This window comes from Paramisgurnus dabryanus, chromosome 9 (assembly GCF_030506205.2).
Source record: "Paramisgurnus dabryanus chromosome 9, PD_genome_1.1, whole genome shotgun sequence".
Classification (NCBI taxonomy): domain Eukaryota; kingdom Metazoa; phylum Chordata; class Actinopteri; order Cypriniformes; family Cobitidae; genus Paramisgurnus; species Paramisgurnus dabryanus.
This window is the reverse complement of record NC_133345.1, coordinates 30112471-30137077: the sequence shown is the minus strand read 5'-3', so window position 1 is coordinate 30137077 and position 24607 is coordinate 30112471. Positions and strand designations below refer to the sequence as shown.

General features: G+C 37.2%; 2 protein-coding genes across 2 annotated transcripts in view; one reads left to right on the top strand and one right to left on the bottom strand.

Moving 5' to 3' along the window:
- Window positions 1-854: 854 nt before the first annotated feature.
- gpib (glucose-6-phosphate isomerase b) lies at window positions 855-10100 on the bottom strand. Its single transcript, XM_065283685.1, has 18 exons — window positions 9897-10100; window positions 8861-8951; window positions 8713-8781; window positions 8328-8447; window positions 8129-8212; window positions 7764-7910; window positions 7419-7490; window positions 6221-6265; window positions 6086-6139; window positions 5518-5578; window positions 5399-5442; window positions 5074-5226; window positions 4853-4982; window positions 4643-4719; window positions 1688-1816; window positions 1467-1542; window positions 1327-1393; window positions 855-1224 (listed from the first exon to the last, which is right to left on the bottom strand). Exons 1-18 carry the CDS (start codon window positions 10013-10015, stop codon window positions 1101-1103), a joined length of 1662 nt encoding a protein of 553 aa, XP_065139757.1. The 5' UTR covers window positions 10016-10100; the 3' UTR covers window positions 855-1100.
- Window positions 10101-11463: 1363 nt separating this feature from the next.
- garre1 (granule associated Rac and RHOG effector 1) overlaps window positions 11464-24607 on the top strand; it is a 44705-nt gene continuing 31561 nt past the window's right edge. Inside the window, exon 1 of the mRNA XM_065283678.2 lies at window positions 11464-11575. The gene's annotated coding sequence lies outside the window, so the exon portion shown is untranslated. The remainder of the gene's footprint in view (window positions 11576-24607) is intronic.

Sequence of the window (24607 nt, the reverse complement as noted above, 5' to 3'; positions counted from 1 at the left end):
GTATAGTGCTTTGCACTGTTCTGTTGATCTGGTGTTGCAGGTACTGTTACATGTGTAGTCGACATTGTTGAGGGGTTTATGCTGAGTATTTTGGTGTTGTTGACCAGCCTACATGCCCATTTTTGATGCGCCGTTATTCAATATTTTCCCGTCCTGCTGTAATGTTTTTTCATCTGATCTTTTGTCCCCACCACTTTTCAACACAAACTGACGCCCCTGGCTGTATCTCTGTATCAGAACATCGTAGAGACATGGGGTTCGGCTCTTTTGACTCATTAACCCTATTTTAACATTTTGTGACCCGAGTTTTGCCAATGCAAGCACCACAAACATTTCCTTCAGTGTTCCATTTGTCAATGTTCCGTGAGAAGAGAGGGAGACATTTCACTGAATGATAGCACTTTTTTGCTGATAACTTTGAACACGTGTGTCTGGTATCTTATTTTTCATCATTTATTTTGTACAATGAAGCAAATCTACACAGCCATGCCCTTAAAGGTCTTAATGTCCCAAATCGCTTGAACCCCGGTAATCGCTGCTTGCAGCTATATTTTTTAGTATTTTTGTCTTGTTTTCAGTAAAATTATCTTAAAATTCCTTAATTAAGATGCTTTTTCTTGATGAGCAAAAGGATCTAAGATAATTTGTCTAGTTTTTAGACAAAAATATAAAATGTAAGCGAATTTGTGCTTAAAACAAGCAAAAAAAAAAATCAATCTGCCAATGGAATCTTAATTTAAGAATTTTTAGATATTTGTACTGAAAAAACAAGTCAAAAATCCTAAATAAGAAAGCTATTTTTTGCAGTGCATTTTTCAATGAATAATGTTACACATGTTGACAAGACCAAAAGACCAAATTAATCTCTTATTTGTTATTTTGTAAGAGTGCATTTGTCATTATACTTCATTGATTTCTGAATTAAAAATACAGTACATTAAACATCAACTATGCCTTTTTAAAGTTTAGTGTAACACAATTAAGGTTTTTAAATTCTTATTCTAGGTCATGTGATTTCTTTTTCTTCTTTATTCTGTCACATATCAAAGGTTGCAGGTGGGCCGTGATGAATCTGGGTGATCCTGCAGATGACTCTGCATTCAAGTAAAATTCTTCTTGAGGAAGTTGATGAGGCCATTAGTAGACGAATCGTGCGAACTGACCTCGGCCGAGTCCTGAAGCTCGGGTTCAATTTTCTTTGCCAGCTGTTTCCCGAGCTCCACACTGATTTTATAAAGACGACATATACATCAATATTTAAAAAATACATTTTGCACACTGTATAGCTTCAATATGTGGCACAAATTCTGCTATTCTTTGACTCACCCCCATTGATCAAAACTGTTGATTTGCCACATGACACCTTGAATGAAGATCTTGTGTTCATACATGGCTGTAAAGATACACTTGAAGTTAGAAACATGAGATTAACTGTAATACAGCATCGCCAAATGCTTTCGACTCACCAATCAGCACGCCCAGAGTATACGGAGACAGTTTTTTGAAGATGATGGAATTTGTCGGCTTATTTCCTTGGAATACCTTTGCAGAAGAAAAGAAATTCATTCTAGATCAGGAGATGTAATGTACAGTGGACAGAACCAGAAGTGTGTGTTGTATGGTTGTGTGTTTGTCCTGTAGGGGGCAGTGTGAGTCATTATGTAGTGATCTGTATCTATCTTCTCACTTTATGTGGTAGGATTTTCTCCAGTTTCTCTCCGGTCAGACCTCCGGCCTCCAGCTCTTTCTTGGCCTCTTCTGTGGTTTTTCCCTTCATTAGTGCTTCTGTCTGTGCCAGGAAATTTGCCACCAGAATCTACAGAGCGCACAAAACACACAAATGTGTCATTTATTATTAGTGTGTCTGGAGTTTGGGCAAACATGTGGAAGTTTACACGTTCTACAGATTTCCTCAGTTTAGGTGAATTGGATTGAATCGATTGTCTTTAGGTGTGTGAGTGGCCTGTGATTGACTTTCTATTGATCTCAGGTGTACCCTACCCATGACCCAAGATAGACTCATGTGACCCTACAGAGGATTAATGTGGGTTGAATGTTAGTAATGTGTCTGGTTGCTGAAGTGTTTACAGTGATTTTAATGCATTGTGGTTTTAGGTTGTTGTGTTTTAGTTGTTAGGGAGTTTCTTATTGGCTCAACTCTGAATAATGGCCGTTTCACATGGTACGCGGTAAGCGGCAAAATCGCCGAGCGGCTTCAGCTTTTCTCTTGTATTGGAAGCGTTTTGTGCAGCATTTAGTGCAAATATGTTTATCTTCAAAGGCGCCTGTCATGAAGTACCATGTCCGGAGAAGGAATAGGATTTTGGGTGCACGAGCAAGGCGTGTGGATCAACTCCGCTTCACCTCTGTAACCGCCCCCGTTTTGCCGCTTTCCGCAAGTCTCCTATTGAAAAAGAACTAAACACTCGCGGTTGCCGCGTACCGTGTGAATCGGCCATATGACTCTCAGGCTGAACATGACGTCAAACTGCATTGAGGAAATCTATGAAAGTTAACATTTTTTTTTACAGTTTTTCATCATCTGATTCCTTATGACAAAGTATTAGTCAATAATTACTGCTTTGTGCATTACAGCTTTGTGCGTTGCTGTTATGACATTTGGTTGTGTGTTGGTGCCTTATCCCTTGGTTGTGTATTGCTGTTGTGTGTTACTGTTTTATCTGTTGGTTGTGTGTTACTGTTTTATCTGTTGGTTGTGTGTTGACTGTTTTGTCTGTTGGTTGTGTGTTGCTGTTTTGTCTGTTGGTTGTGTGTTGCTGTTGTGCGTGTTGGTGTGTGTTTTGCTGTTTTGTCTGGTGGTTGTGTGTTTTGCTGTTTTATCTGTTGGTTGTGTGATACTGTTTTGTCTGTTGGTTGTGTGTTGCTGTTTTATCGGTTTGTTGTGTGTTGCTGTTGTGCGTGTTGGTTGTGTGATACTGTTTTGTCTGTTGGTTGTGTGTTGCTGTTGTGCGTGTTGGTTGTGTGATACTGTTTTGTCTGTTGGTTGTGTGTTGCTGTTTTGTCTCCTGGTTGTGTGTTGCTGTTTTGTCTGCTGGTTATGTATTACTGTTTTATCGGTTGGTTGTGTGTTGCTGTTGTGCGTGTTGGGTGTGTGTTACTGTTTTGTCTGCTGGTTGTGTTTTGCGTTTATGTGTGTTGGCTAGTGTTACTGTTTTGTCTGTTGGTTGTGTTTTGCTGTTTTGTCTGTTGGTTGTGTGTTGCTGTTGTGTGTGTTGGTTGTGTGTTACTGTTTTGTCTGTTGGTTGTGTTTTGCTGTTTTGTCTGTTTGGTTGTGTTTTGCTGTTTTGTCTGTTGGTTGTGTTTTGCTGTTGTGCGTGTTGGTTGTGTGTTGCTGTTGTGCGTGTTGGTTGTGTGTTACTGTTTTGTCTGTTGGTGTGTGTTTTGTTGTTTTGTCTGTTGGTTGTGTGTTGCTGTTTTGTCTGTTGGTTGTGTGTTGCTGTTTTGTTTGTTGGTTGTGTGTTTCTGTTTTTTTCTGCTGGTTGTGTGTTGCTGTTTTGTCTGCTGGTTATGTATTACTGTTTTATCGGTTGGTTGTGTGTTGCTGTTGTGCGTGTTGGGTGTGTGTTACTGTTTTGTCTGCTGGTTGTGTTTTGCTGTTTTGTCTGTTGGTTGTGTTTTGCTGTTGTGCGTGTTGGTTGTGTGTTGCTGTTGTGCGTGTTGGTTGTGTGTTACTGTTTTGTCTGTTGGTGTGTGTTTTGTTGTTTTGTCTGTTGGTTGTGTGTTGCTGTTTTGTCTGTTGGTTGTGTGTTGCTGTTTTGTTTGTTGGTTGTGTGTTTCTGTTTTTTTCTGCTGGTTGTGTGTTGCTGTTTTGTCTGCTGGTTATGTATTACTGTTTTATCGGTTGGTTGTGTGTTGCTGTTGTGCGTGTTGGGTGTGTGTTACTGTTTTGTCTGCTGGTTGTGTTTTGCAGTTATGTGTCTTGGTTGTGTGTTTCTGTTTTATCTGTTGGTGATGTGTTCCTAATGTGTGTGTTGCTGTTGTATGTGTTGGTTGTGTGTTTTGCTGTTTTCTCTGTTGGTTGTGTGTTGCTGTTGTGTGTTTTGCCGTGTAATCTGTTGGTTGTGTGTTACTGTTTAATTAAATTCAATTTTATTTATATAATCAGTTGGTTGTGTTTTGCAGTTGTGTGTGTTGTGTTGCTATTATGTGTTTCGATTATATGTGTGTTACTGTTTTGTATGTTGCCGTTTAGTCTGTTGATTGTTTGTTGCTGTTTGTCTGTTGGTTGCACACTGTTGTTACTTGTTGCTGCTTTGTGTGTTACTGTTTTTTCTGTTGGTTGTGTGTGTTGCTGTTTGGTCTGTAGATTTTGTGTTGCTGTTGTGTTACTGATGTTTGCGTTGGTTGTATGGTATTGAATAGATCAGAAAGATTTATTAGTCAATTCTGTCCGCGCATTTAAGGAATGTGTCACAGCATTTTGGCACGTCTACAGTGTACAGTTACACAAACACGCACTACACAGCTAACAAAACATAGACACAAACATGATTACACTTACACAACCTGATTCTAATAACAGAGACATGCACATCAAACAGCAGAGTACTGTTAGTGTACTGTTGTTGTGTCTGTTGTTTGCATGCTGCTGTTTTGTGTGTTACTGACTGCAGGTCAGCACCTTGTGGTGAACGTTGTTTCTGATTGGATGTTGGCTCTGAGCAGGAATCAGGAAGTCAGCAGGAACCATGCGAGTCCCTGTGGAGGAGACAGAAGGGTTATACACACACACACACACACACACACACACACACACACACACACACACACACAGTTTTTCTCTATGTATATTAAAGCATTGTGTGAATCATTCTGTGATGAGTGAGTCAACCTTGATGAATCAGCTGGTAAAACGCATGCTGTCCATTGGTTCCTGGTTCACCCCATACGATCGGTCCGGTGTGATAATCCACCCGAGCACCGTCAACTGTGATGTACTTTCCATTAGACTCCATATCACCCTAAAATTCATTCATGTCATTTCATTTTACTGTATAATCTGAACATCTTGCACGAATGTAAACATGTAAACGTGTGCGTAATTGTGTGCACCTGTTGAAAATAAGCAGCAAAGCGATGCATATACTGATCATATGGCAGCAGGCAGTGAGTCTCCGCCTGGAAGAAATTGATGTACCAGATTCCCAGCAGGGCGAGCAGAACGGGCGCATTCTGATCCATAGGAGCCGTACGAAAGTGCGTGTCCTGGAAGACACAGGGACTGTTAAATCATCATGACATGTTTATACTGTATATCCAGGACTTAATGCAGAATAATGTAAATATATCCACTGCCAAAAGATGGCATGCAGTGACAAACGCATCGAGAGCAAAAGTCAACCGCTAGCAGCGTTTCTGCGGTAAAAATAAAACCCACCATCCAATGAGCTCCAGCCAAAAGCTTCTCAAAGTTCTCGTACCCTGAGAGAGAAGAGAGAAATGATAGAGACGCTTGAGAATGTCTGACGCATACGAGTTTGATATCTCAGGACTCACCGATATGAAGTGCAATGGACAATCCGATCGCAGACCACAGGGAATATCGTCCACCAACCCACTAGAAAACAAAGAGCTCATGTCAAACTGTTACTGCAGTGGCTTTTATAGGGTTGCAATGCATTATGAGCTGCTACATAAAGTTAAAAATCTAGTTATCTAGTTTGTACAAATGCAAGATCAAGCATGTTGCAAAACATTTTGTTGGAGACTACAGTTAGCGTTACATGAGTCCTGTTGTAAGATTGTTGAACTCAATGACTCGCAATCTTACAGTTTTTGTAAATCCAGGTCAGACAGCTGAAATTCATTGATTCATATGTCTCCAAAGTTGTATTTTCTTACAGTGTCTACTCTACAGTGAAAGGAACCTTGCCCTTTAAATATTAACAATGCGACTAAAAGTAGTACATCGGCCTTTCGAGTGACCTCTGCATGAGATAAGGTCACGATCATTTATAACTTTGTGGATTCTGGTTACCCGTCAGCTGGTATCATGTGTGTCCAGACACCTACTTCAGAGGTCAAAGCACCACGCTAAAAATAACTCGTGGCCAAGCCGACTCACATCCCAGAACTCGAACATGTTCTCCGTGTCAATGCCAAAGTCCTTCACTTTAGGCTGAAACAATATAAGGTTTGAGATAAATCAGGCAAATATATTTCCAGGTCTACTTTTACATTTAACTGTGAATGAACTTACTGCATTGGTGGAGAGGGCCACAAAATGCTTGGCAACTGCAGCTTTCTGTGAGGATAACATAATGAAAAAGTAATTTAGTAAAGTCAAGTTTGAGCTGTATGAATAATAAGGTTGAGACCACCTAAACCAAGACCAAAGGGTGTTGAGACCAAAAGTCCAAGACCGAGATCAAAGACAGTCGAGACAGAGACAAGATCAAGACCATCAAAAAATTGATGGAAATTGTGTGCCTTTGTGTTAAAGGGGCCATGGCACGAAAATCTGACTTTTTCCATGTTTAAGTGCAATGATTGGGTCCCCATTGCTTCTATCAACCTAGAAAATGTGAAAAAGATCAACCCAGTAACTTTGTTTTGGTAAACCATTCTCTGCAAGCACATGAAAAAATAGGTCTTTGAAATTTGGCTCTCCTTATGATGTCATAAGGAGCTCTTATTATAATAATACCGCCCCTTAATCTGCACTATCCAACCACAGCACTGCCATTTAGTGCAGAGAAAAGCACAATTGAGTTTTAATTGCAACAACCACCATCATTGTGATCAGTGTTTAAATTTCATCAGCTCATTTGCATTTTAGAGGACACACCCAAAACGGCACATTTTTGCACACACTTACAAAGTGGCAATTTTAACATGCTATAATAAATTATTTATATGGTATTTTGAGCTGAAACTTCACATATGTGCTCTGGGGACACCAAAGATTTATTTGACATCTTAAAAAAGTCTTGTGCCATGGCCCCTTTAAATTTGTTGACATATCTTTTTGGACTATTTCTCATTCATCTCTTCCTGGCACAACAGTAATAAAAGAAATCAAATAAGAAATAAGTCAATGATTGCTTTTAAAGACAGAGGTTTTTATCCAATCACATTAATGATGTTAACACTACAATCAGACAATGCACCTGTGATTCCCACAAATAAAATCCAGAGACCACTAATTCTGAGACGAGATTGACTAAGATGAGATCGAGAAAGACAGTCGAGAACAAGACTGGCAGTGTTGGGGTTAACGCATTACAAGTAACATGCATTACGTAATAATATTACTTTTTTTACTTTCTATGAAAAGTAACTAAGTAACGCAATAAGTTACTTTTTTTTAGAATAACTTTAATATTTTAATGCATTACTTTTTAAAGTAACTTTCCCCAACACTGAAGGCCGTTCCTACAACACAAGAGGAGACTCACATCTTTGGCGGCCTGCAGGAACCATTCCTTTGCCGATTCTGCGTTTGTGATCGTTTCCTGCGTCGTGAATGTCTGAGGAGGACAAACTATTGTGTGAGATTATTACTGCCATCATTTTCGCCAAACCAACGGCATAATAAATCTGATAAACAATGTCTATCATCTATTTATTTTGTGTAATTATTACAGGTACATTTGGTGTCATCCAAAGTCAGTTTTCTAATTTCCAAATTGTTATATTTTTTAATATTTTAATAACTAGGTATACATATATAAAGAGAGAGAGAGATGAGATGCTTCAGCTCTCTAGAGTAACTTTGCGCACTTTTCTGTGATCGGAAATACCTTTGAAGCGATGATGAAGAGTGTGGTCTCAGCGTTGAGTTCAGCCAGAGTTTTAGCGATGTGCGTTCCATCGATGTTAGACACGAACCAGACACGAGGTCCACCTTTGGAGTAGGGCTTTAAAGCCTCCGTCACCATCAATGGACCCTAACACACACAGAACCGACAGGCGTACCTTCACTATTATAATATTTTATAATCGGTTATCAAATACTGCTCAGCATTTCTTTTACATTGTTAAAATTTTACAAATACAAAACATTTGAAAAAGTAAATGAAGAATAGCAACTACTCATTTTTTTTTTTTAAATACACCATACAAAGATTTTATCAATTTTAAATGAAAATCTGAGATTTTAACAAACCAGATCAGATCCACCAATGCCAATGTTAACAACATCAGTCATGGATTTGCCCGTGTAGCCCTTCCATTCTCCACTGCGTACTTTCTAAAACAGAATGAAGAAAGTGCAAAATGATACTGAGACATTATTATATATATATCATATAAACTCTTATATGATGTGTATTTTCCTCAGACTACAGTACTGATCTGACACTCACATGACAGAAACCCTTCATCTTCTCCAGAACCTTGTTGACCTCTGGCATCACATCTTTCCCATCCACATTTATGGGAGAGTTTGAGCGGTTCCTCAAAGCCACATGGAGAACAGCACGACCCTGAAAACATTACAACAACCACCCGACTGACATTGTGTTTATCTAATATAAAATTTAAAAATAAGTGCATTTTTACTCTATATAAACGATGAAATAAAGATGTATAATAAATAAATACAGCATATAAAAGCATGCACATCTGCTATTTGGTCGAAATGGTATTTGGACTTAAAATAAACATTGGCGTTCCAGAATGTACAAACATAGCTTGGTTTATCATCCATTAAAGATTCAAATAGGACATACGATGATTTATCACACAAACCTCAGTGAAATTAATCTTTTCTCCTGAAAACATCTTGTCTCTAGCAGCCGCCACACCACGAGATTTTGCCTGTCAAACAGAATCACAGATTGTTGTTATATTTAAAGCACCATAAAAAACTTTTTATACATATGATTGAAAACTTTACCAGCTCCACCAGCATCTTCATAACCTCCTCATTTATAAGGTTCTTGGAGTAATCCAGCAAAATTTCTCCTTCATCTGTTTTCAAAGTTAAGCTGTTAAAATAAATGACAACAAATATCACATCTTAATAGGAGATTGATGATACGCTGCAATATTTAAGACATTTAACTCTTTCCCTGCCATTGATGAGTTATCTCGTCAATTAAGAGAAAACATTGACGCTTTCCTGGTGAGTTTTTACGGTAATCTATAATTCTTCTATTATCCACTAGATGGCGATAATGGATTACCCAATTTATAAAAAATTAAAGCAAAAACTAATTTAACAACATTTTAAACTCCGTGTATGTTTTGATCATCGTTCTGAATCTAACAAAATTCCTTTACAAAAATGAAATTATTTCATCTTTTTGCCCCAAATTTTATATTTTTAAAGAAACCTACCCATATTTGAGAGGTTATAAAAAGAAAACAAATGAAGATAGGATGAAACTTTTTTTCCCCGTTTTGTTTGTTCAAAAGCAGAGGGTTTGTTCTTTTTTATTTGATATATTTGTAAGTTATATTTATAGAATAACATTTTATAAAAATCACAAAAAATGCTGGCGGGCAACTTAAAAAAAGCTGGCGGAGTTTGAGTTAAACTCACAGTTAAACTGATAGTAAATGTATTAAGCAGCTATATGTCTTGGAAATACACTAAACATACCATGATAATATAATATAAATGTTTACTGCAATATAGCCATGAATATTAGCTAGGCCATAAAATACATAAAGTTCATCATTTCAAAATACACTGGCCAGCAACTGCAGTAGTGGATCATCGAGGTAGATATTATTTTACATTAACATATTATGGCATTTTACAGTTTTGAGCACTCAAAGAATGGGTGGGCGGGGCTACTATCTCTTGTGATTGACAGGTTATAATAAATAGCTACATATATGTATATATATACATTATATTTATCTTTCTGAAATAATAGTGTCATTAAAGTCGTTCGTGCAGAATAAAAAAAAAATGGAAAAAGTACCTCAACTTCTTGAATCTGTCTGTATCAGCCTCAAACATTTTCCTCATGTTGAGACTCGCAGCGTTTGATTTGAACCATTTGTCCAGATTCTGGAAGTTCGGGTCGTTTGTCAATCCCATGGTGTCTGCTCGAACCTGCTCGTGTCAGAACTGACCCAAATGTCAGAGAGATCCGTGTATCAAGGGAGAAAGATCCAATGACTGCAGCTTAACAAACACACTCCTCCTACAGTACAGTACAGTACAGTAGAGTACACTACTCTCACTGGACCTCACTGGAGACTACTGTATAAGTGTGCGTGCGTGCGTGCGTGCGTGTGTGTGTACATATTGCATGTTTTACGTTCTTTCATTTAAACATGAGTCACTTCTTGACGTTTTCTCTTAAATTGTTACCCTAATAATATTATTATTCATGAACATTTTTCGATTAAATAAGAAATGCTTCTGTCTTAGTATTTCTATTACTTTTACTTGAATTTAATTACTTTTCACGGATTTGTGTTTTGTATGTAAACTCTTGCATTTGTTTCTGGTGACTAGTGTTTATTTATAGATTCTGGAGAATCTAACACGTGTTTGTGTCTGTTTAAATACTGAACACTAGAGGACACAGCAGTCCAACACATTCATCACTGAAACTAGAAACAATAGCCGTTTCTCAATATGCGTTCTTGTCTGTACTTGTGTTCTTGTGGACTTGTGAAACGTCATCAGTCGCGGCCCAAGTACTGTTCCAATTCAAAGTTCGCATCAAGCCCAAGTTCACATAAAATCCCCGGATGTGTTCTTGATCCGCCCATTTTATCGAGGATGCATCAGAGGAGACTTGTGTGGACTTATGACAGCGAAGTTTCCCAGAATGCATTTCGCGTCAGGAGTTCGTTCTTCCGAGTCTGAACTTGCAAGTTCGAACTACGAAGGACACAAGTCCGAGTTCGGCGTACTTGGTTTTGAGAAACGGCTAATATCTTTTGCAATAATAAAATGTGACATTAAAGTCTGCAATGTCTACAAAATAAAAAAAATATATATATTCTCAAATAGTCTTAAAAATATATATTTTTTTAATTAATAATATCCATCAATGAGTTTATTTCAGGTTCTAGTCACTGTCATGTGTTTTTTTAAAGAAGTGAAACTAAAATGCAGTTTGTATTTGAGGGTTTTTTAAGCGTAGATAATTCTTCTGTTTATATGTATTTATTTATTCATTAACCAGTATTTAATTTTATACAAATTATATCACTGATCATAAAAATAAATACAATTAAATAATTATTTACACAAATAAGAAAATATATGGACAAATCATGCACTATTTAAATACGGAAACCATGGTAACCATTGTGTAACTTAAGTGAATTTATATTTATTTATTTATTTATTTATTTATTTACACATTTTCTCATTTATTTACTTCATTTGTGTTTCTCAAATACGCAAACTGCAAGAAAATCTTTGAAAATTGCGCGCAGAGACACTCTGGGTCGCGCGCCTCGCCTGTCGTGATCGCGCTCGTTTGCTCTCTGTGGACGCGCTTTCGGAAGCGTCGCTGCGTCATTTCCTCTCTCCACAGACAGGAGGGTGGGGACAAACAGCTGGTAAGTGATGCCGTGATCCGATCGCCGATCGGCTGTTTTTCTACACCGAAAAACGCCTTCACCGGAGCCGCTGCAGGTACGAGTTGTTTCCGATCCTCGCAACCGCCTTGGCGCGCGCGCGATCGCTTCAGTTCTGATGTCTTTGCGCTGTTTTTCAATCCGTGTCAGCGCGGGTTGCTAACGGCTAACTGATATTAGCTCCATAAACACTGATGATTCTCTCTATACGCATTGAAAATAGAAATGTGCTGTTTTAATAAGCCAGATAACACCAGGATAGCTCTCAAAGTTATAGTTAAACGATATGAGATCGTGTGTGTGTATTATTAAGGGTTTTGGATAATCTGTATCAGCACTGAGCCGTTAAAACCTCATCAGGTTGTACTGCAGTCTGTCTGATGGTAATGACTCTAATGAAGGGGGAATTAACTGCCCCGGGGTCTCTAAATCATACCCGACACCCTTCAACGCCCTGAAAAGGCACGGATCCGCTCCATTGCAGACCTTTAACACCCGACGGGTGTCATACACGCCCAAGCCCCCAGACGAGAGTAATGAGGGGGCTGCAATGGGGCGGTTTAGTGGTTTTAACCGAGGGTCTTGATTTGTTTCCAGTACGTCATTGAAGAGTGTTTTTAGGGTTGCGGTGGGTTGATTCTGTGGTTTCACCTGCTGGATTTGAGTTTAACTGGAACATGCTGGAGATCACCCCATTAGAAATCAGATATCATGAAGTGTGTTATTATGGTGTTGAGAGGGTTTCAATTGGGCTTTTCAGTGTTCTTAAATGAGGGTTTAGATTTGATTCCTGTACATCAGGTCATTGAGGTGTGTTTTAAAGAATACAGGTCGGTGGATCTTTGGTTTAAATAGATGGATTTGGTTAAAACTGGAGCATGCTGCAGATCTGATCAATGCATGATCACCCTATATGAAATCAGACACAATGAAGTGTGTTATTAGGGTGTTTTTAGGGCTGCTGTGGTTTGTTTCATTGATTTGGACCTCTGGATTTGCGTTAAACTGGAGCATGCTCAGATCTGATCAATGCATGATCACCCAATCAAACATCACAAAGTGTGTTATTAGGGTGTTGAGACTTTTACATGATAGCTAGCTGTCATTTGGAGGGAAAAATTTGAAGGGGAAGAGTAGCTGCGTTTCCAGTAAAGATTTGCGCAAAACTTTCTAACGCATTATTTTCTAAATGTGAGCAAAAAACTATTTCGAAATGTCCACGTTTTCATAACCGATATTAAAGTGAGTAAAATGGTATTTTGTTGTTTAGCGATAAGTCATTACAAAAACCGTTGCGACAGGTGTGTTTGACTTCCTACAGTGCCTTGCAGAGCGATATATTTCGTTTTTTTTTAATTGCCTGAAAAACCACATCACCAAGTGTAAAAATGTTTTTGCAATGTATGGGAGTTTATGCAAAATTGCTGTGTTTTGATTGGGCGCATTTTACATTTGATATTTCATTCTGCACATTGGAAACTCAGCTAATGTGTGCTTCATTGGAATGAATGCATGAATATTACAGGTTGGTTTGTTAAAATAATCATTTGAATTTTAACAGATTGTGTGTGTGGAAGTGCAGATTCATTAGGTTCTGATCTCACATGGGTGTCAGTAGTGTCCAGATTCCTCTTAATGGTTCTAGGGATGGCAGCTCTCAGAACTTGTCAGGATATTTATAATTAACCTCACATTAGTGTAACCCTGTAAGTGTCTTAAATTACACTTTGCAGTGTGATGTTAAATGTATGTATTTCAGGAATAGCCATTCATATATGCCTGCTTTATAAATAGCAAGGTCAGTTTTGTGTATTTTTACTGAGTCCAGCTTTGTTTTCATGAGATGTACTGCAGAGCATTTGCTTTGAACTAGGGTTCGACCGATCATTGGCCTGGCTGATTATCGGCACCGATATTAAAAGTGCCATTTTTTTCCTTTTTTTGAAGCTTTGATTGTGTTTATGGTGCGTGATATTTATACACAATTTACTAATTTCTATACCGCTGTTTTCATTGTCATTAAAATGGGCTGATGTCTTCCTTGTTTTATGATGTCCTTCCAGAAATACGTAACAAGTTCTGATTGTGTAGCTGATCCATTATGTTGTGATTCGACAGCAGCTTAGCGCATGTTATCCGGAGAGGTTCCTGTGGGCGGGGGTTAGGGCTGTGCAAAAAATCGCCTGCGATTCTCATGCGTGTTTCATCAGTAAAGCCGGTTCAGTGATTAGAAGTAAATAGCCATCAGCTGCTTTCAGATGGAGCGGCATTTACTACACAGAGCCGTAGTTCACAGAGAAGCTAGGAAAAATCTGGTTCAAAATCGACTCTGATAATCTATGCGATTTTGCCTAGCTACTCTGTGAACTACGGCTCTGTATAGGAAATGCCACTCCATCTAAAAGCAGCTGATGGCGATTTACTTCTAATCACGAACCGGCTTAACTGATGAAACATGCATGAGAATCGCAGGCGAATCGCAGGTTTGTCAAAAACTTAGAATTAGGGATGCTTAACGATTAATCGCGATTAATCGTTAGCAGAATAAAAGTTTTTGTTTACATCGTATATGTGTGTGAACTGTGTATAATAACTTTGTATAAATAAATGTACATTTACATTTACAAACATATGTGATGTAAACAAAAACTTTTATTCTTCTAACGATTAATCGCGATTAATTGTTTAGCATCCCTACTTAGAATATTGACATTATATACCGAGAAGTAGAGGGCTGCAGTCCAAAACGTTCTCTGAAGTCCTTGAAAAGCTAATTCTGAAAATATATCGCTTGGCATTGAACTTTGAGCTTTATAAATTTCAGGCATTATTTATGCTCTAACAGCAACATTACACACTAATGTAAGTTTGAAATTTGAGATCATGAAAAACGGCCCATTTAAGCATTTTTATGGTTATTAGTATCGGCCATTTTCAAAACTGATCTGCTGCATTTCAATTTCGAAATGTGCTGCTATTATTATTAACAGTTCTCCAAAATAAACATGTTTAAAACTATTTAAAGAAAGTTTTTGCCAGAGTCCTTGTTACTTTTTATTTTGACATTATTATTTTTAACCAACACCAGCATTGAAAAACGCATATCGGTCGACCCCCTACTTTGAACCAGCACCATTTATTTGACCTGTCGCCCGTGACCCTGTCAGTTGTGACCCACAGATCTACAACATTCTGATGGATGCATTAGTTTGCAATAGGGATGCTCCGATCGATTGGCTGCAGATCGGTATCGGTCGATCATCGCATTAAATCATGAACCAATCTTTCTGTTTACTTTTGTCATCCTAGGGCTAAATGTGGCGGCAATTGGAGACCATTTTTACGCATTGCGAGCATTTTTACAACCTGTTGCTCATGTGCGACCTTACAAATTAAAGTTACATTTTTTATTTTTTTGAAAGTTATATTTTTTTGTCCAGTTTTTGCATTTATTTAACAGTGAGTTTTTAGGAGAGGAAAGTATAGGGAGGAGAGAGGGGTATGGGATCGGCAAATGACCACAAGCCGGGAATCGAACTCGGGTCGCTGAAAGTGCAAATAATTTTTTTTGCCTTAACATAGATATGTGTATTTCTACAAGGATGTTCTCCAGTCATAACAGCGCTTGTCTCTCACGTCTTAAAGCTACAGTAACCTAATTCATCTCTCAATAAAATCACTATCTGCTCTTCTCTGAAAAACTGTTGTACTTTATACGAATGTGTTTATATTTAATTCATACACTGAAGACTGTAAAGTGTTTTATTTACATATATTTACATTAAAACAATAATATAGGCTACCTAATTACTGCAAGTAATAGAGCTGGGCAAAAAATCGCCTATGATTCTCATGCGTGTCTCCTTAGTAAAGCCGGTTCGTGTAAAATCAGCATCACCTGCTTTCAGATGGAGGGGCATTAACTACACAGAGCTGGGCAATATCATATACAATATCGGAGGTGATTTTCCACAATTATGAACACGATTTTGCAGTGTTCTTGGTGAAATTCAGCCCTGTGTAGTAAATGCCGCTCCATCTGAAAGCAGGTGATAGCGATTTACTACTAATCACCAAACCGGCTTTACTGAGGAGACGCATGAGAATCGGAGAATCACAGGCGATTTACAACATCTGTGGTATTACTTTATTTAGATTTTTTACTCAGTATCGACTGCAAAAATCCTGGTAGGAGCATCCCTAGTTTGCAAATTAAAACCTGATTTTTTTTAAGTGGTGTGTGGTTTCCCTAAATTTCACTTAAGTTTGTGATGATGTTAGATGTGTGTGAGCAGCTCAGTCGCTCTGTATTCTCTTAACCTTGTTGAGCTTCAATAACTCTAGCGGCATTTGCTTAAACCTTGTTTGGAAAAGAGCTGCGAACATACGGCCGGCCCTCAGAGTTATTGTAGGCCGTCTGTAGAATGAGACTCGCTGGCGATGGCTTCTGTGAGTTCATGTGGAATGTATTTCCTGTTTGGGTCTCTCAGTTAGGGAATGAAAAAAATGATTCGCTCACTGCTGAATGGATACAGCAGTTTTGTAAAGAACCGAGGTTACTCATGATACATTACACATCTGGAGCACTCACAAAGATTGTCAACAACACTGCAGGAATATTTTATATGTGTGCAATGTTTTAATTTATACCTCCTTGAGTGAAGTGCATGTGAGCCGTTTCTGCTGGACCAGAAAGGAAATGTTTTAGATTTTCATGTTTATTTTGTCTGTCATATTAATTCCTGAAGTTTGTATATGCATTGACTGGCAGTAGTTTATGTTCAGCATGTATAAAGTGTTTCTGTATTCGAGAGTCTTTGGTGTATGAGCGGAGGTGGTGTTGGCTAATACTGTTGTTATGGATAAAATGCTCCGGTCAGCAATGGGTTGCCAAACACGCTGTTTCAATAAAGTTTCAGTTCTCCTAAGATTAATTCACAATGACTTTGAGCAACACAATTGTGCTTGACTCTTGTAACAGTCTGAGAATGTGGAATTGTATTGTTTTTGCCCTATTGCTCACTTGAGAGGGCTGTTTCAAGGTTGCTTGACTTTAAGTTTGCATATAGCGTGAGCCTGAGGTCTGTGGGTGTTGTGTGTTGTGTAGTGTCTGGTTAGATATCCCCCCTTACAAAGCATTCCAGTGTTGTTCTGAATATGCTGCATTCTGTTGCCGACTGCTATTGCAGTTTAGAATGTCACAATGGAATCTTTTCATGGGGGAAGGGTGAGTGTGTGTCTGTGTGAGAGAGTGTCGATATTTGTGTTGCTGTGTGTGTGTGAGACTGTGTGTGTCGATATTTGCGTTAGGTATTTTATAGGGGTGTGACGATCTCATGCAAAAAGATCTCGCGAGATTAAATATGTATTGCAAAATTAATTATGTCACGAGAATTCTCATGGAGGTGAGATGTTGGCTGTTTCTCCAACAAAAGGCTGCATCCTTTGGAGGTTGCATTTGTAAACTGCTATAGTGAGTGGTAGGGGTGGGCGGAATGACCAAAAATCTATTTCACGGAATAAGTCATTTTATTTCACGGAACGGAATATTTGACGGTATAAATGTTTTTCAGTTTCTATTGTTTTTTGATGATAAAAATGTAGAGAAATACACCACTAACTATAGCTTTTAACTAAATGCTCACCACAGTTTTAAAATATGAGCAATTTAAAGTTAATAATGTTACAGTGAAAATGCCCAGAAGATAAAAACAGCTAAGTCTTGATTAGACAGAATCTTGTTTTTAATTGAGTTATTAATTTTATAGACTATTGAAGCTATAGTATGGCTTCATTGTATTTTGTGTTTATGCATACATTACATTAAACATATGCAATATGTCAAATGAACAGGTATTAGTATATGCAAAAACCTACAGATATGATAAACACCTACAGTAGCCTATAGCCTATATGAGAGACGAAGCTCTAGATATTATAAATGTGACAGGTGCTATGATGTGATGATCATAAAGTTTGTTTTAAGGCCCTTTCCTTTCTATTAGACCTTTACATTTGCATCTCTTTCTCGTCTTTCCGATCAAATATGTTTGTTTAAGCAAATGGCGCGTCAAACTACGTCGCTCCAGCAGCGCACGTGTCACTGATATAAAAACGAGTTTTATCTTAGCTTGCTTTAAGTTCAGAAAACTTTACAACAATTAGCATTATGTGCGAGAAGAACTCTTTATTTGGCGTCGCAGGTCTTTGCGCTTGCCCAGAGAGAGACCTCTGCACGAGAGACCGGCCGGCTGCTGCATGATGAGAGAGAGAGAGAGAGAGAGAGAGAGAGAGAGAGAGAGAGAGAGCGGGAGAGAGAGCGGGAGAGCGAGCAAGACAAGAGTCTCGCTGCGTGACCTGCGGTGGATTCACTGGCACTTATTATAAAAAATACACAAATAACTCGTTCATTTTTTATAAGTGAACTATTTTACATGTTTCTCCGTCACACTCAGTCTAACATGCTGGAGGGCAGAGTTAGCCACGCCCACTTATTTGCATTCCGCGGAATAGACGGAATAGAAAAATCTGTTACGTCTGACATTTTATTCCGCGGTAACGGAATGTACCGTCATACCGCCCAGCCCTAGTGAGTGGTGTATTTCTGTACTTTTTTATCATCAAAAAACAATGTAAACTGAAAAACATGTACTGTGAAATATTCCGTTCCGTGAAATAAAATGACTCATTCCGTGAAATAGATTTTTGGTCATTCCGCCCACCCCTACGTGTGTGCCAAAAATGCAGTAACATATTTGACTGGCTGGTGTAAAAAACTTTAAGGGTCAAATAAACCTTTGGTGTCCCCAGAGTACAAATGTGAAGTTTTAGCTCAAAATACCATATAGGTAATTTATTGTGGCATGTTAAAAAGGCACTTTATGGGTCTGAGCAAAAATGCACCGTTTTTGTGTGTATCCCTTTAAATTGCAAATGAGCTGCTCAGGTGGGCGGAGTCTCAAGCGCTCTCGCTTTAGACAACACAGAGCATCAAGAGGAAGATTCTCTCACGAAAGAAGCTAGTAAACGATGTTCAGCATTATATATTTGTACAAGTTTAAAAAGTCAATCATCTCTTTTATGCATACTAAATACATCAGCAGATGGGGAACATTGTGGGATAAAAATAAAGACTTTTAGGTCTCATGCTGCCAGTGTTTTAAACAGGCGCAATGATTTTCAGCATGTTACAATAAAATACACTTCCACAACACAAACACTCAGAAGTTTACTTTTTGACCAAATCACACAAGCACATTGAAATGATATGTAATAAAACAACACGTTTAATGCTTAAACTTTAGAGAAACAGATCACATTGACATTGAACACATTCGCGTTTCTGTCAGTCTCTCACTCTATCTTGTAACTCCTCGTATTCATTTGAAACTTTAGAGAAACATTAAACAACATATTTATGCTTATTGCAGGGCTCAAAAGGAACTTTTTTATTTGGTAGCACCGGTGCCCCCAACTTTAAGAGTTAGGAGCACCAGCAAAAAACACATGAAGGTAGGATGAAACAGATTTTTTTGTTTGAAAGCAGAGGGTCTGTTCTTTTATTTCATATATTGTATGTTTATATATTTAAAAAGAAGCATTTTCTGGAAGGCATTAAACTTTTGTGAAAATCATGAAAAATGCTGGCGGTGAAAGAGTTAATATATCTTTTATTACTATATCATATTCTTTTCATCTGATTGGATCATGCAACATATATGGGAGAGGTATTGACAGGTAGATGGATTGCTGATGTTTGACATTTTCAAACAAGTTATTAAAAAAAAATTTGAATAAAATTTTGTTCATCATAAATGTGCATTAGAAAAGTAAACATGGTTACATTGAAGTTAAACTTAAATCAGCTGTACACCATCCATTACCACTGGAAATCATTTTGAATAATTTTGACTCAATGCTATAAAACAATGTTGCTTTGAGATTTATTTATTTTTGTACTGTCCTGCAGTTTAATAAACCCAACAAAAAGTAAATGTTAAGTCAGGCCCTGAAATTGTCAGATGTATCGAATAATTTCTAGAAAGCAGGTGAACAGTTCGCCCGTCTGCCCTCCGGTGATGATGTCATTACACAAACAGGTGTTTCAGGAAAGACTTTTGGTTTCACAGAGGTTCAGTTTCACCCTCCGTCACAAGACTTCTCTTCCAGCAGGGCTTTCCTGGCTGCGTGCTGCAGGCTTTATCATCAGCTAAAACCAGAACAAAGAGCACATTTTAAACTCAAAACAAATGACTTCTCTCACTGTTACGAGTTTATCCACAGTAGGATTGGAGCCACCAGGATGTGTAGCAAAGCGATGAGGTCATTCAGCCTAAATGCAAGAGCCTTTTGTCCGTTTAATCTTTGTGTTTTCAGTGTTACCCAAAGGCAACAAGAGAAAATATTTCCTTAAACGTTTTATTTCACATGTTTGTTTTCATCAGAGATTTGTGCTCGTGGTTATGTGTGGCAAATACAGTTTTTGTTACAGAGGCAGTAGTAGCACTAGAAATAGGGCTGCAAAACGATTAATCGCGACTAATCGTTTGCAAAATAAAAGTTTTTGATTACATCATATGTGTGTGTGTACCGTGTATAATAATTATGTATATATAAATACACACACATCATGCATGTATAATTTTAAGAAAATAAGAAAAGTATTTATAATTATAATATTTTATAAATTATATATAAATATAAAAATGTATATACAAATATTTACAAAATAAATATTCTGAAAACGATTAGTCATGATTAATCGTTTTGCACCCCTAACTAGAAATAATAAAATTGTTAATTAAATATGACGCCGTTGTTATTAAAGATATAATTGGTGTGTTTATGTCTATGACATTTTAAGGTGGATGGGCTTTGAGAGGTCATGAGAACTTTACACTTTGTCCTAGACTGGAAATTGGGAGAACCCCTATAGTTTCCATGTTTGTTCGACAAATGTTTGGTTATGTTTGAAACTGTGATGGATGTTATTGTTTGGTTTCTGAGGTAACTAGTCCAAACTCGTTTGTTTCACTACTTTACCTTGTGTCATATTTCTTGAGGAAAATCCCCAAAGGCTTTCTTCTTTTTTATTAATATTTCTAAGTACTGCTACAATTGAAAGGCGATATATAGCATTAATTATTAAAACAGGCAATAGTACCATGGTATTGAGATGGTCCTATGGTAAATCTATGAGTATTTTTTTGAATTCTAAGATATGAATATGTTCTGTATCTTTCAACGCTTAAGCATATTAAATATGACTAGAACTATTTGCCAGGGTTGTTTAATGGCAACTGATCTGCTTCTGTGGGGTAATATGGAATGTAAAATGTTTTGTTTTAGGAAAAACTAGGTAACCGCGAGTGACCGCACTAAAATATTTTGGTTGTTTTTAATAAAACATACTTTTAGACATAGTAGTCGTCTTCAAAGTTTTGAATCATTTTTCCTGAACGCTGCGTTTAGAAACGAACGCAGCCACAGAAACCAACAAAATGCTTTTTCCATGAGACACTTCACAAACTCACAGATTCATACACAGACACCCAGCAGAGCCTTCATACACGTCATGTTTGCCTACGAGCCAAGCAGCAGCCATTGCCATAATTCCCACAATGCACCACGTGCCTGTGAAACTCGAGCTCTGTTCTCTTTTGGTGTGTAGCTGAAATGGAGTCTGAATTCAGGGGGTCATACACAGTTACCGGCCCCACGCAAGCGAGCCGCTGTAAAAACAAGCATTTTGAAGAGATACTGTGGGACTCCGACTGTAGCGTTTATTAGGGAAACTGTGTCAGGATCTACAAAGGTTAGTCTGTTTTTTTCAGTGTAGTGTATTTGCTTTGAAATTTTGTTTTTTATTTGTTTAATGGAGTAATGATTATTGATGATGATGAGCAGAATGTGCTGAGATCAGTGTTTATGACAGCTGCGCAGAGCACATGCTGATGTAAGAGTCAACACTTGCGTTGTGTTCGCCTGTTGTCCGTCTGCTCTGAATGGGAATCCCCAAAATATTCCCACAGTTCCTCACGCATGCTTACTGCTTTAAGGAAAGATAAATATGATTACAGTCAGTGTATAAGGAAATATTTGATTGATCTGTGAATGTTTATTTTAAATATAGGTACAATCATCTCAAGTATCTACTGTCAGGTACTGCATAGGAGGGTTAATGCAATAAGCCTTTTTAAAACAATGCCTTGTCGTCTCAGTGTAAACTATGTAAACACAAATCTGTGATAATGGTGACGTCTTGCGCATGTGAGTAATTCAGCCTATTGGCATTCATGAGTACAACCAAAACAACAGTGGCACCCTACAGCAGGGGTACCCATTGTGCACTGCAAAAAAATGACTTTCTTACTTGATATTTTTTCTTGTTTTTGGTAAAAATATCAAAAAATTCTTAAATTAAGCCTAGGACCCAAGAAAATAAGTCTAGTTTTTAGACAAAAAATATAAAATTTAGGCGAATTTCTGCTTAAAAACAAGAAAAAATCTGCCAATGGAATAAGATTTTTTTTTAAAATACATTGCAAAAAATGATTTTCAAGAAAGAAAATTCTTAGTATTTTTTTTCTTGTTTTCAGTAAAAAATAACTAAAAATTCTAAAATTAAGATGCTTTTTCTTGATTAAATAAGTCTAGTGTTTAGACCAAAAATATAAACTTACAGTGATTTTGTGCATAAAACAAGCAAAAAATCTGCGAATGGGATAAGCAAAAAATCTTGAACATTTTTCTTAAACACTAAATTCAAGAAAAATTCATGAAAAATGTGCTCACCCATTGGCAGATTTTTTTGCTTGTGTTATGAACAAAATCACTTAAATTTGTAGGGCTGTAACGATTAATCGTGCAAATGCGCGTTTACTCAATAAATGAATTTGAATGAATTACGGTGAAATCCGGGCACAACCGAAAGCCAGAGGGCGCTCTCGTGCAGAAACTCCAATTGTGCCACAGAAGTAATAGCATTACAAACACTATTCCAGGAAATGTCTAGAAGAATATATCGCTGTTTTTCAAATTGTTTCAGGTATTTTCATAATAATAAAGAATATTTTAAATGATTTTGTGTTGCTTTTTTAAATGCACGTTATAAACGACTTTGACTTATAATGATTTTAGATTGATAAGGACTTCTTACTGACCAAAATACCATAGAACACGCACAAGCTGAGCATGATGCACAAAATCGCAGCCTTGCGACTCAGAATCGATTTTAGGCAGGTCTTTTTAATGGGACACGCGATTTATTATGACAGCCCTATAAATTTGATATTTTTGGTCTAAAAACTAGACTTATTTTCGTTTTGCTCTTCAAGAAAAAGCCTTTATTTTAAGAATTTAAAAATATTTTTACTGAAAACAAGACATAAATACAAAGAATTTTTTTTCTTGAAAATCATTTTTTGCAGTGTAGGTTTACTTTATTAATAAACACTTAATTTAAAAACACTTTTTTCCATTGGCAGATTTTTTTGCCTAAATTTTATATTTTTTGTTTAAAACTAGACGTCTTTTCCCAGGTCATTTTGCTCATTAAGAAATTACATCTTAATTTAAGAATTTTTAGATATTATACTGAAAACAAGACAAAAATACTAAGTTAGAAAGTAATGTTTGCAGTTTGGGTCGCACAGTGAGATGAGTCACGTAAAGTGTAACGGTGAAAGACACAAAAATAGTTTAGTCCAACTAATGACAGGCATTGACAATGATTTTAATATAATATAGAATAAGGGTTTTTTACATTACATTTAACTCTTTCCCTGCCAACGTTTTTAAAAAATTTGCCATTCATTTTTTATGATTTTTACAAAAGTTTAATGCCTTCCAGAAATGTTCTTCTTTAAATATATAAACATACAATATATGTAGTGAAAGAACAGATCCTCTGCTTTCAAACAAAAAAAACTTTCATCCTACCCTGGTTAGTTCTCTTATCACCTCTCAAATATGAATAGGTTTTTTCAAAAACACCAAATTTTTTTAGCAAAAAGCTAAGATAATTGTTTTTGAAAGACTTTTAATTGCGATCAGAAGTTGTGGAAGAGCACCACCTGGTGGATAATAGTGGTATTATGGATTGCCGGAAATTCTCGTCATTTTCAGGGAAGCGTTTTCTCTTAATTGACGAGTTAAAGAGTAGAACTTACATTCCATAAAAAACTACTCGATCATATAGAAGAAAAAATTGGGTATCCTTAATTTACATTTAGAAATTTGTTGGTGGGTCTCGTGATAGGTTTTACCTATTTAAGTGGGTCGTAAAATAAACGTTTGGGAACCCCTGCATTACAGGACTGTATTTGTGCTGCTTTTTATTAACGCTCTTCCGTCGAATTGTATAATTTTTTGTAAGTGATGCACCGAAATGAAAATTCTGGGCTGAAACGGATACTTAAAAATTCAGGATACTCTTTGTTGAAAACTAAATGTATTTTATATATTTTACTGAAAATATAAAGCAAAAAAAGAAAACCTTTTAATGTGGCCTAAGCTGTGTTGTGTTATGAATTTTATAACTAAAGTTACTAAAGTTACTCTGAAAAAAATTATTCATTCAATTTATTCAAATTTTTTAAGGTAAGTGGTCAGAATCAATATATTTAAAGGTGCTCTAAGCGAATTGAAGCGTTTTAGACCATAAAACATTTTTTGTTACATACCGGAAACATCTCCTCACTATCTGCTTGCTGCCTGTCCGCTGATCAAACTGTAAAAAAAACGCGATCTCTGTAGACAGCCCAGGCTTCACAAACGGGAATATCAACAAATGGCCAAACCTAGCAGCACAAAACGAAACAAAGTATTCCAGCCAATAAACGACAAGAAGGATTTGGGGGTGGGGGTTGGGCGCGTTCATGAAAGCACGGAAGGGAGGGGGAGGGGGAGGAGTTAGCTACGCTCTGTCTGTTTGAAAACAGTTCAAACATCAACAGGAAGTGACGTCGCACATTATTCGCTTAGAGCGCCTTTAAGCTACATTTAAACAAAAAAACATTAGAAAAACTAAACAAAAAACTTTTGTTAAAATGTAGCTTAAATATATTGATTCTGACCCTTAAACATTTTG

What these genes read in the sequence shown, in the direction of transcription:
- gpib (XM_065283685.1), bottom strand. Translation starts at nt 10,015, where the DNA reads ATGGGATTGACAAACGACCCGAACTTCCAGAATCTGGACAAATGGTTC. An exon ending in GACAGATTCAAGAAGTTGAG is followed by an intron (nt 8,952 to 9,896) that starts GTACTTTTTCCA and finishes TTATTTTAACAG; the next exon opens with CTTAACTTTGAAAACAGATG. An exon ending in ACATGTTCGAGTTCTGGGAT is followed by an intron (nt 5,579 to 6,085) that starts GTGAGTCGGCTT and finishes TTTGTTTTCTAG; the next exon opens with TGGGTTGGTGGACGATATTC.